Here is a 12,862-nt window from a genome sequence, read left to right as displayed (position 1 = left end):
GGAAGCATCAGTAGGTCTGTATATCTCTTGTTTTTCATTATGTATTCTATAAGACAAAATGTGACTCCAATTCTGGTTTCCTTCAGGTTTTTGTTAAAAGGGATGCTGCTGTTCTTTTTTAAATAGCCTTTAAAAGATACTGTTAAACGGGAGAAATACTGTTAGAAATACTGTTAAAACGGGAGAAAACGCCAAAGTAGCCCACCTATAATTCTCAATAACTTAACCTAAGTCCCACATCTGGTGAATTGTCCTAGGTCCTGGACCCCATGCAGCCAAGTCCAAAGCAACTACAACTCCCAGGAGACATTGTGTCCACACTCTCTGCGCACGCTCGACCTGGGTGACTGCATAGGGCAGCGAGCCCGAGGGGGCGGGGTTTGGACCTGGACCGCGAATCGGGGGCGTGGCTGGAGGCGGGGCCGGAGAGGGGGCGGAGCTGCCGGCGCGGCCCGGAACACGCTAGTGGAGCGGAAGATGGCGGCGGCAGCGGCGGCTGCAGCTGGGACCCCACTTGGGCTGAGGCGGAGAAGCTGCTGGCTCTGACCTCGCTCTGGCTCCGGTGCGTGCGGCGGAGCGTGTGCGAGGCCCTGCGCGGCTGGCAGGGGCGGCGGCGGCTACTGCGCGCCGCCCTGAGGAGCGCCCCGGCGGCGGGTGCGACTGCAGCTGAGGAGAGAGCCGGCTCCGGGCCTCCGCGTCCTCCTGTTCCCCCGACCCCCCGCCTCCTCGGGGGGGCGGCGGCGGCGATGTTCTCGGTCCTCTCGTACGGGCGGCTGGTGGCCCGCGCCGTGCTCGGCGGCCTCGTCGCAGACCGACCCCAGGGCCGGCGGCGGCGGCGGCGGCGGCGACTACGGGCTGGTGACGGCGGGATGCGGCTTCGGCAAGGACTTTCCCGTAAGGGCCTCCTCAAGAAGGGCGCGTGCTACGGGGACGACGCGTGCTTCGTGGCCCGGCACCGCTCCGCCGACGTGCTCGGTGAGTCCGGCGGGGGTCCTCGCCGCCCCGGCCCGGGATCCGCCTCCCGGGGACTCCCCTGCGCGGGGCTTCCCCAGTTCCTCCGGGTGGAGAGAGGAGCCAGCGGAGCTCGCTTGCAGGGAGCGCTTACTAGCAGCCAGGCGCCGTGCCAAGCGCTCCGAGGCGCGTTTTCCGTTTGAACACCCCACCCCCCATTTTAGAGATGAGGAAACTGAGGCGCAGAGCGGTCGAGCCAGGTGCTCAAGGTCACCGCCTGAGAATGTGACCAGTCTGTTCCAGTCCAGAGCCGCACTCTTAGTCACTTGGCTGTGTCTGCCCAGGGCGACCTCGTCCTCTCCCTGGGCAACACCTGCAGGCTCCTATCCTCGCTCTGGTTCCTTCCCTCTGCGTGCCCTGAGGATCCCTGCTTCGCGTGCTTCTGACACCACGGCCTGGCCACAAGCTGCGTATCGGGAGTCCCCGACAGCCCAGCCGCATTCTTCCACCGTCTGCATCGTGCTGGACCAAATCTCCATCCAGTAGCGGGGCTGCTGGCCTGGTGGAAAAAAAAAAAAAAAAAAAATTCTCTTAGTGCATTCTCCCAAACTGATCTTGTCCACTTGAGGTCATTGGGGTGGCGGAGAGTCTCCTTGACCCAAAATAGATTAGTTGAACCTGCAGCCAAGAAGGCTTTGAGAATTGGTCACAGCCTTTTCAGGCCACAGGTGCTTCCTAAGGCCTGTTGCAGTTAGTTCCACCTTTGGGGAGTAGGAGGTTAGGGAAAGAGCTTGCAGAAAGGGCTAAGTAGAATTCATAAGCAATCAAAAACTACTGTAATGTCTGTCTTTGGAGATTTTGTGTATTTCACAGAATTGTGTGTCATTAAAGCTCTTTTAGAGAATAAAGTACTTCCTTTGAAATTGAAGGACATGCTGTCATTGGATTTAGGTTCAGATGTCACTTTCATTTTGCTTCTCAAGTGAGATTGAGTTTTTGGTTACTCTAAAGTATGTCATATGTTAAGGCAAGGTTTGGCATTGGAACAAATGGTTCTGTGAGTTTTTTATGACAGCAGTCATTTTTAATCCAATCTCAGAATAACTGCCTAGTAACTTTGGTTCTAGTGTTTGTGAACAGGAGACTGGAAAGGTTTCCAGTTTAATTTATGAATTACCTGGATTAAATAAAATCATTTAGCATTTAGGCAACACTATCATTGTTAACCTTTGAGAGGAAAACTCTTTAGGGTCAGGGTTCTCACAGATTGAAATTGTACAGATCCACTCTTGGAGGCAGCATGAGGAATTCAGTATATTTTTTTTCAAAGACTATCAAAAACTGTCTTTCCCTATTACACTTAGAAGTGCTTTATGCAATGAATTTGTAACCTGTGCTGCTTTACTTATTTATTTATTTTCCCTTTTTTAGCTTGTTGCTGGGTATTGAACCCAGGACCTTGCACATGTAGGGAAGTACTCTACCATTGAGCCATATCCCTAACCTACCTGTGCTGCTTTTCAAGTTGAAGCTGGACTGGGGGTATAGCTTAATAGTAGAGCGCTTGCCAAACAAGCATGAGACCCTCCATTGGATTTCCCCAGCACTGCAGAAAAGAAAAAAAAAAGTGTAAAGTTGCAGTCAATAGTACAACAGGACATTGAGGAGATAATGAGACATTAAGGTTCACCTTATAAATCTACTTGTGAAATAGGCTTTTTCGAGAGGTATGTGGTTTCATTAATGATTTAAGGGTACAGTAGCCCCCCTTATGCATGGTTTCACTTTCTATGGTTTCAGTTAACTGAGGTCCAAAAATACCAAATGGAAAATTCCAGAAATAAACATTTGGTAAGTTTTCAAGCACATGCCATTCTGAGTAGCAAGCAGGATGAAATCTTGTACATTCTACCCAAGGATTTTCTCATTGATTGTATTCACAATGTATACACTACCCACCTGTTGGTCACTTAGTAGCCATCTTAGTTATCAGATAACAGAGAGAGGGACCTAGTCACATAACTTTGATTACAGTATATTGTTTTAACTGTTCTATTTTATTATTAGGTATTGTTGATCCCTTACTATGCCTAGTTTATAAATTAAACTGTCATAGGTAGGTATGTCTGAGGGAAAATATAGTATACACAGGGTTTGGTACATCTGTGGTTTCTTGACTCCACTGGATATCTTGAAATGTATTCCCCAAGAGAAAGAGAGACTACTGTATTTACTGTATTTAAGTGTATCAAATTCCTATGCCTAAGTTTGATTTAAAAATTTTAGAATGTAGCCTTTTTAGTGGAGAGGCATATTTATAAGGATATGGGAAATTTTGTTCAAACCCGTTCTAAAACAGTATAAACTTAATTTCATGTGCTAGCATTCTGGCAGGAGCCAGGCCTAGTTTGAGGTTCAGCTTTGCCACTTAGTAACTCTGTGATTTGTGGTCTTGGGTGGAGCCTTTCTAGTCTCATTTTCCTTATCTAGACTAGAGGATGAAGGGAGTGGACTACCTGCCCCTGTAGAATAACAGCTTCTGACCAAAAGATCATATTTTCCTTTGTTTTGAAAAGATGGCACCCTTTATAATTTTGCAGCTCTAATAATATGTATTACTTCCTATCTCATTCACATGAACGCTCTTGGTGGATTTATTCCATTTTGTTTTTAGCAGTAAGTTGGTAGTTTTTAAATTTCCTTGATTTACAGCCTCAGAAGATCTTTGATCTTCTCTTCCCAGAAAATGTGCAGAGAGACAAAAGTCTGCATAGGCTTTCAGCAACTTTAGTAAGTGCATGTAGTCTGTCCATGCATTGCCTACAGGTCCATGCATGGGTATCAGATTGAGATCCCCAGCTCTGTACCTTTCCTGCATGGAATGTCACTAAGCACACCCAAACAGATGGTTATTTAATGTGATCAAGCAGTGGACATCACCCAGATTTGACAAAGATTGTGCATACACACAAGTGCAAATAGGGAGGGGAGGGGAACAAATAAGGGGCAAGTTCTCCAGGACTGTCCTGTTGTGTAGGAGCTCTTCTGAAAAGCTGTCTTGGGAGTCATCTGAAACAGCTTCCTAAGTTGACCTCATTTGATCCTTGACTGCCATGAACCAGTTCATATGATGGTGAATTCAATATTATTTAAGAAAATTTTTTTCTGTGGTACTAGGGATTAAACCTAGAACCTTGCACATGTTAGGCAAGTGCTTTACCACTGAGCTACTCCCCCAGCCCTTTTTATTTTATTTCGAGAGAGAGTCTCACCAATTGCCCAGGCTAGCCTGGAACTTTGAATCTTCCTGCCTCAACCACCTGAGTGGTTGGGATTATGGGCATGTGTAGTCACCGACCTCAGTGAGACTTTAATACTGCTATCTACTCTAGAAGTTGAAGTTATAAACAGAATGGTATTAAAGGCTATCTTGAATAATAATAGATTTATGTTGAACTTCAGTGCTTTTAAACCTTTCAAGTCCTATAGATAATTTATTTTCTTTGGACTGACACTAAGTATTTGCAACTCAAATTATTCATTGTGGTCATTTAGGACTCCTTTACTGTTGGAATGAAAGTTATTTCTTTTGTGTGAGGAAGAAAATGCTGTTTTGTTTCTTTAATTTAAAATAGATTTGTCCTATTAGTCATACAGTGACTAAAAGTATTGGTGCTTCACAACCATTTTTGTAGTCCCCACTGGATTTCTTTTAGGAAAAACTAACTATGGTGGGTGTGGTGAGACATAAGGACCACTCCTATCCCCTGGAAAATTGGCAAAGGTACTCTCTTTATTAGGTTCAACAGGAGTAAATCAGTACCAGCAGGAGCTCTGTATACTTTTCTTGTTCCTTCTTTCCTATGGGAAGTCCTAAGTTTTCTTATTCTATATGGCATGGCTTCCTAGGTACACAAAAATATGAGAGCTGCCTAGTGTAATCTCTGGGCTTCCCACAGCACTAAGCTACTTAACAATAGAATCTAAGACTGGAGAATCGCAAGATTTCGAAACCTTGGAATCCAGTTTTTTCATATTATGAATGAGAAAACAGGTCAAATTACTTTAAAGGTACTCTATCCACTAGTTATTGACAGAACCATGATAGCACCTTATTCTTCTCATCCCAGTTCTTGTTCTATTATGTCACTGTCAAGTTTTCTTAATGAAATGTGAATTCTGAACCAGTCTGTCTCTAAGTGTGTGTGTGTGTGTGTGTGTGTAACTTCTTTATTCACTCTTGACTCATACCAGAATGCAACCAAAACTCCTCTGCGTGCTAAACCACAGTTTACAGAAACCACTTATTTTAAATGGCAGCATGGTCTGTGCCATGTAAAATCTGACCTCTGAATATTGAGTTATAAAGCAATTCTTACAAAACTGTGGGATGTTTGTTTAAGCTTGATTTAACTTGGAACTTAAACATGAAAATAAAACAATTTCATATTCCAGCCTTCCAGTCTGACTGTGGCCAGGATTTTGAAATGTTTTTTTGAATCTTGCCAGTCTTAAAAATAATCTTAAGGTATAAAGATTATGTGAGATTAAGCAGTAAACAGATCTAAATTACATTTAGGATATGGAAGGATGAAATAGAATTTGGTTTTATAGACAACTATGATAATTTTAATATACTTAATAGAACCTCTGTATCTGAAAGTAAGTTGTCTTTTTATAAAAAGTAACCATTTTGGGAGAGTGTGTGCACACTAATTTGTCTTTGAAGATGGCTTTGGAATTCATTGACACTTCAAATCGTGTTAGGAAACCGTTCTCATGGTCATATTTTTCTTAAAGTCTTAATTTCAGTTTGATCTACCTGTTGGAAGTTTTAAAAAAAATTAGGCTGTATAATTCACATGCCATAACATTTAGGCCTTTAAAGTATACATTTCAGTAGTTTTACACTCACTACAGTGTACAGCCACTATCACTATTCCAGAACTTTGTCATATCCCCAGAAGAGATCCACTACCCATTAGTAGTCATTCCCCAGTCCTCTGTCTCCCAATCCTTGGTAACACAAAGTAGATTCTGTCTCTGGATTTGCCTATGCTGGACATTTCATATAAATGGAATCACACAATATGTTACACTTTGTGACTGTTTTCTTTCACTTAGCATGATGTTTTCAAGGTTCATATTGGAGCATGTGTCAAAACTTTTTGTTTCCCCCCAAATGACTGAATAACATTGCATTAAGTGAATATACTACAGTTTGTTGATCCATTCATTCATTGATAGCCCCTGGGTGGTTTTCATATTTTGGTTGTTGTATATAGTGCTCTACACACATGTATAAGCTTTTGTGTGGAAAAGTTTTTAACTTTCTCAAGTATATACCTAGGAGTGAAATTGTTGGGTCATATGGTAACTCTGTTTAACTTTGCAAAGCATATTGTTTTAATGTATAATATTTTTTTATATAAGGGAAATTTTTTTAAAATTGCAGTCATCAAATATTTAAGTTCTGAGATAAGTTGGTGCTTTTAATATTCCTGATTTTATAAGAATCTATGTGTTTTCAAGAGAAAATTGTGGAATGTTAAGAAGTATAAGAATTCTGGGTTTAATAAAAGAACCATGTAGTACTAAAAGAAGAACAGGGTCTAGGAAGCTACTGACTAGTTGTTTTCTGACTTCTGAATGTTCTTTTATTCTGTAATAAGATTATAGGATTGATGGATAGGGAAGTTTGCTGTTTGCTTTTCAAACTCCTGCTTCTTGGGCAAGGGATATAGCTCAGTGGTAGAGTGCTTGCCTAACATGCATGAGGCCCTGGGTTCAATTCTCAGTACCAAAATAAATAAACTCCTGCTCCTTGATATTTGTCTCAATTTTGCTACATGGGTATATTGTATTTTTTTTTAAATAAAATACTTATAAGGCACCTTTATTTTTAAACTTTCTTATTTGTTATTTCTTATTTGTTTAGAGCTACTTCACAAATGTGCAATCTAGAGATTGTTTGCTTTAGTTAAAATTTTCTTAATTTTTACTGCTTCTCTCTTATCTTTGTTTAATCTGAATCCTCTAGAGGATTCTGGATGAATCTTCATTTTAGGGTTGGGGATACCAGGGATTGAACCAGGGGACGCTTAACTACTAAGTCACATCCCTAACTTTATTTTTTTATTTTGAGAGGGTCTCGCTAAGCTGCTCAGGACCTCACCAAGTTACTGAGGCTAGCTTAGCACTTTCTTTTTAATTTTTTTTTTTTAGTTGTAGATAGACACATACCTTTATTTTATTTACTTATTTTTATGTGATGCTGAGGATGGAACCCAGGGCCTCACACGTGCTAGCTGAGCACTCTACCACTGAGTCATAACTCCAGCCCTAACTTTGCACTTTTGATCCTCTTGCCTCAGCCTCCCCTGCTGGGATTACAAGTGTGCATCTCATGCATCCAACTGGATTAATCTTTTTGTAAAGCAAGTAATTGGATTTTAAAAGCATAACTGTTTATAATTTTTAGATGATACGCTTTTGTAAAGAGATTTTAAATTGCTGGAGAAGGTAGAATACATATAGAAGCTGGTTGTGGAGGATTTGCGGGGGAGGAGTGTTGGGTGGTAGGAGGCAGTTCCCTGAACTTTAGCATGGCTTTATGAAACCAGGCAGTCCATAGCCTGAATGGTTTTAACAGTGTCCAAGTGGAGTTTGTACTCCAGAAACACTACACCAGGTCAGCATATGACCTACAACCATGTCCTTTGAGTAGATCAAAAACTTATGTCAAGTTCAAGCTAAATGTCAAATTCATTTTATATAGATCTCCATGCCTTTTAGAGAGACCTTACCTAGGGCTTGACATTCAGAATTTTCAGGAAACTGCTTTGGAAAAATAAGTTATCAGTATTTTATTTCTAATGAAATTTAACTTTAGTCAGTTGAAAATAGTGTGACTTGTGAGTTTGCCTTTCAAAATTAGCTGATACCTTTTGGTCTTTTTTTATGAAGAAAAAAGATCCTAATTTTTTTTATTAGTAGTAAAATTTATGGATCTGTCTTTTATTTGAGTGTTGTTTTCTCTTTCCCTGAAATCTAAAATTATTTGTTTCCTATTAGATGTTTCACAAAGTCACAACATAAATTCAGACTTTTTGCAAAAGCCCAACCTCCTGCAGAGGGTATTAGACTGATAATGAACATTTAAACTTGAGTTGGCATTTGGAACAGCTTTTTAAATTCAGTTTAAAAATTTCAAAAAGGTAAAAAAATGCTAAGTACTTTTGAATAAGATCTCAAACAGGATTGAGGAGAGGGGATAGGTACTTTAAAAGAGTGAAAAGTATTTCATGCTGTTTCTTCTAAGCCAGCTATTAAATTTCTCAAAACACATGTCAACCACTACATTATGTAGTGCTTTATATTTTATGTTGTACATTTTTAAATCTTTTTTTAAAATTTTGTTTTTAGTTGTTTGATGGACCTTTATTTTATTTATTTATATATGGTGCTGAGAATTGAACCCAGTGCCTCACACATGTGAGGTAAGCACTCAACCACTGAGCCACGACCCCAGCTCTTAAGTCTTTATAACTCTTTGAAGTAGCTGCTCTTATCTTTAATCTGAATGTTTCTGCATCTATAAAGTTAACTGGCAGTAAGATTGGTACATGTCCATAGTTTGGACTTGATCCTAGTTGATCCTCTTGCATGTCTAGTGCTTTCAAATGAACGGTTCTTTTTTGTGCTTATAAAAGTAACACCTGTTCAGAAAAGTACCATATAAAATACCTATAACTCATAACTCAGCTATAATCAGTGTGATTCCTTCCAGCTTTTGTGTGTGTAATTGTACGTCTGTACACTATTAAACAAGATTGGGTTAACATGTATTCTGCCCTGTCGTGCTTTTTGAAATATAAGTTGGCAGTATTTCTGTGCTGATAAACATATCTGGGTCATTTTTTCCTGCATGTATAGTCTATAATTTATTAAATCAATCCTCTATTTTTATTTTTAGTTTAGATTGTTTCCAATTTTCTCTTATAAATAACACCAGGTGAATATCTCTTTAAATCTGAATATTTCCTTAGAGTACATTCCTTGAAGAGGAGTTCTGGGTCAAAGGCAATGAGCATTTGTGAAGCCTTTGATGTAAATATTCCCCTCCAGCTTAGACTATTTTGTGCTATTTATTAGATATTCAGTTGCTTTCTTTCATTAGTAAGCCTATTGTACATCTTGAGTTTGTCACATTTAACTTTTACAAAATTTCCAGGTTCTTAAACAGTTATTTTGAGGTGTGAATAGTTTATTTTTGTTAAACAGTTCTAGAATTGACTGAATTGTTGGTATGAATCCCAAGGACTACTAAATGACTGCAAAAACTTTGCCAGGGACTACAAAAGTGACTTCCTACAAAGAGTGCTTTCTGTTGAAGGACCCAGTACTGTTTTTACTCAGGCCAATTCCTCCACATTTTTGCACTGATTTTTCTTTTACTCATTAACAGACTGAAAAGAAAGAGAATTTATCTCCTTATGAACTGCTGTGACTGTACATTTTGATCTTTAAAGAATACCGTCGTCTAGCAAGTTTTTGAATTGGTAGTTTTTTGACTTGTGCTGTCATTTGAGGTTGATGCAAAAGGCTGCACTGAATGAAGTAAACAAAAATGCTTGTTTTAACTTCATTGTTTGAATAGCAGTGTTGGATAGGAAAACAGGTTTGAGCTATTTGCATAACAGCTGGAAGACTGTTCATGACCTTTAGATTGACCACTAGTTGGTAATAAAGTGCTTTTTTTTTCTTTTTGTGAGAGAGAGAGGGAGAATCTTTTTTTTGTTTTATTGTAGATGGACACAACACAATGCCTTTATTTTTATGTGGTGCTGAGAATCGAACCCAGGTCGAGCCTGTGCTAGGCGAGCGCTCTACTGCTGAGCCACAATCCTAGCCCAAGTTTCCACTTTTTAAAAAATAACTTTATTTTATTTATTTGTCTATTTTCTTTTTAATGTGTTGCTGAGGATTGAACCAGTGCCTCACACATGCTAGGCAAGTGCTCTACCACTGAGCCACAACCCCAGCCTTCATGCATTGTTTTTAAAACCATTTCTCTTGGTTCTTGAGCTGCCACTTTGATCTGATCATTGTTTTTCTCGTTAATGTATACTGAATTCACTGGACAATCAAAGGTCTTTGAATGATAGGGTGTGTTGTAAATACATTCTATACATATATATTAATTTATTTACAGATCTTTTGAATTCAGTGAAGTCAATTAATACTTATCTGTAACCATCTTATTCTTTTATCAGGATTTTAAATTGAAAAATAGTTGACTTGACTCTTAGTGGCTTAAGGGAGATAAACTTTTTCAACACTTTAGTCAGGTTTTGTAACTGAAGTAAAAGAATAAGAAACAGTGTTTCTGCTTTATGAGTCATTATCAAAGTTTCTCTGAAAATATGTACATGTTGCAGTGTAATAAGGGCAAAGGATAAATTGGAAAGTCTGAAATGAAGCCTTTGCTTCAAACTAGCTCATGCAATAAATATAATTTTTTTTTAATATTTATTTTTTAGTTGTACTTGGACTCAATACCTTTATTTCACTTATTTATTTTTACGTGATGCTGAGGATCGAACCCAGGGTCTGGCTTGTGCAAGGTGAGCGCTCTACTGCTGAGCCACAATCCCAGCTCAATAAATATAATTTTGTATGAAATATATAGTTGTATTTGTTAACCTTTATTTTATCAGGAGTTTCTAAAACAGGCTCCTTTTTCTCTCAGTGTGATTTGGAGTCCCAGAATCTAGACCTAGACAAAGAAATTCAAGAGAGAATTTGTTCTCTTGTCCCTCATTTCACAGAGGAGGAAACTAAAGCTTAGAGAATTTGGCTAATGCCCTGGGTTCATTCGGTAGCAAAGAATGTAGAGAGTGGGGTTATCTCCAAACCTCTCTTCAGCATTCTGTTTGACAGCTTTCTCTTTTCTCAGTTCATGTGTGAAGGATCTCGCACTGAACTCCACCCAGGACAAAATACCTTGTGTAATACCAGAATTTGAGGCTGGGTTCCTTTTCTTTGGAGTTTTTAGGTGACAGTTTGTATACCAGTGCATAGGTATTCACATAACAAAGTGTAGGTATTCTTTTTTTTTTTTTAATATTTACTTTTTAGTTGTAGTTGGATACAATACCTTTATTTAGGTTATTTATTTTTACGTGGTGCTGAAAATTGAACCCGAGGTCTCGCACGTGCTAGGCGAGTGCTCTACCGCTGAGCCACAACCCCAGCTCACAAAGTGTAGGTATTATAACTTTTCTTTGCAATCAACTGAATTCATGGTTTATTGGTTTCTTCCTGTTAGACCTTGAACAGGTGCTGTGAAAAGACTAAGATGGAAAAAGAAAAAGATTTCAACCCTCAAGTTTCAAAGTCCATAGGGGAAGGCAAATAGATGGACAGGACAGTATAAAAGAACATACATTAGATGTGTGAAGCACAGAGTCAGTTCTAGAGAGATGGGCTTTTTTGTAAGTTGAGGTAAATGAGAAGAATGGTGAGACTCTCCAGATTGTCTCAGATTGAGACTGAGTGCTGAGCTCCAAACTACAGCTGTCTTAAATGCTGAAGCTGGGATAAGGAAGGCTATTGACAATTGCTGTTAGAAAATAGACTGAGACTTGGGCTGGGGATGTGGCTCAAGCGGTAGCGCGCTCGCCTGGCATGCGTGCGGCCTGGGTTCGATCCTCAGCACCACATACAAAAATGTTGTGTCCACCGAAAACTAAAAAATAAATATTAAAAAATTCTCTCTCTCTCTCTCTCTCTCTCTCTCAAAAAAAAAATAGACTGAGACCAAATTGTTGAAGGCCACAATTGCTATGTTAAGGAATATTGTTTTTTTTTTTTTTGGTAGGAAGCTATAAAAGATATTTTTGCTTTTGTTGAGTTGGGTTATTTATTTATTTGTTTATTTATTTATTTTTGTAGTTGTAGATGGGCAGAATGCCTTTGTTTTGTTTATTTTTATGTGGTGCAGAGGATCAAACCCAGTGCCTCATGCATGCTAGGCGAGCTCTCTGCCGCTGAGCCCCAGCCCCAGCCGTGGTTTGGTTATTTTTGAAGAAGCAGCACATTCAAATGATTCAGCATGGTTATCAAAATGGTACAAAGTGAAGTCTCCTCCTCACTCTTGTCTGCTAGCTACAAAGTCCCTCATCTAGGAGGTAACTAATATTACTAGTTTCTTATGTTTCTGTTGAGAGAATGTTTTAAACACATACAAGCAAATAAGGATAGCATGTACATGCCAGGTGTTTAGAGGAGTAACATGGACATAGCCATGTTGCGAAAAGATAAGTTGATATAAAAGGTGTAATGGGAGGGGCCGGGGTTGTGGCTCAGTGGTAGAGAGCTCGCTTAGCGTGCATGAGGCACTGGGTTCGATCCTCAGCACCACATAAATGTAAAATAATGATACTGTGTCCACCTAAAACTAAAAAATAAATATATATATATATTTTAAAAAGGTGTAATGGGAGAACAGAAGGAAAGACCAATTAGGGAGCTACTGAAATAATCTGAGCTAGAAAGGGTTTTAGTTGGCCAGTGGAAAGTCATTGGGCTCCAAACATATTGCAGACAATCAATAGGACTTAGTGGTAATAGGACATAAAGGATGAAAGGGAGGTTGAAGTTGGTTTGCACCTGGCAGATTCTTTAATGCTTCTGTCCTGGAAATATGGGTGGTTGCAATCCAGGAAATGCAAGAAAAGGTTCAAGTTTGAAAATAGAAGACAGGTTTGGTGCAAAAGGCATTTTAGAGGCAGAATCATCAGGCTTGTGGGGTGCTTGAATACAGCTAACCTGGATTGAGTTCTAAGTGCTGGGGCAGTGAGGCTTGTTAGAGTCACCTGTTCCCAAACACCTAGCCCACACTGGGCTT

At 39.7% G+C, this 12,862-nt stretch overlaps 1 protein-coding gene across 1 annotated transcript in view; it reads left to right on the top strand.

Annotated features, from left to right (window-relative positions):
* Positions 1-502: 502 nt before the first annotated feature.
* Pptc7 (protein phosphatase targeting COQ7) overlaps positions 503-12,862 on the top strand; it is a 40,819-nt gene continuing 28,459 nt past the window's right edge. The window contains 3 exon segments of the mRNA XM_015502504.2: positions 503-803; positions 805-891; positions 894-975. Coding sequence (XP_015357990.1) covers positions 747-803; positions 805-891; positions 894-975 — 226 coding nt within the window. The 5' untranslated portion in view covers positions 503-746.

Source organism: Marmota marmota, unplaced genomic scaffold (genome assembly GCF_001458135.2).
Source record: "Marmota marmota marmota unplaced genomic scaffold, marMar, whole genome shotgun sequence".
In the NCBI taxonomy this organism is placed as follows: domain Eukaryota; kingdom Metazoa; phylum Chordata; class Mammalia; order Rodentia; family Sciuridae; genus Marmota; species Marmota marmota.
The sequence above is the reverse complement of the archived record's forward strand: the minus strand, read 5'-3'. Positions and strand labels throughout refer to the sequence as shown.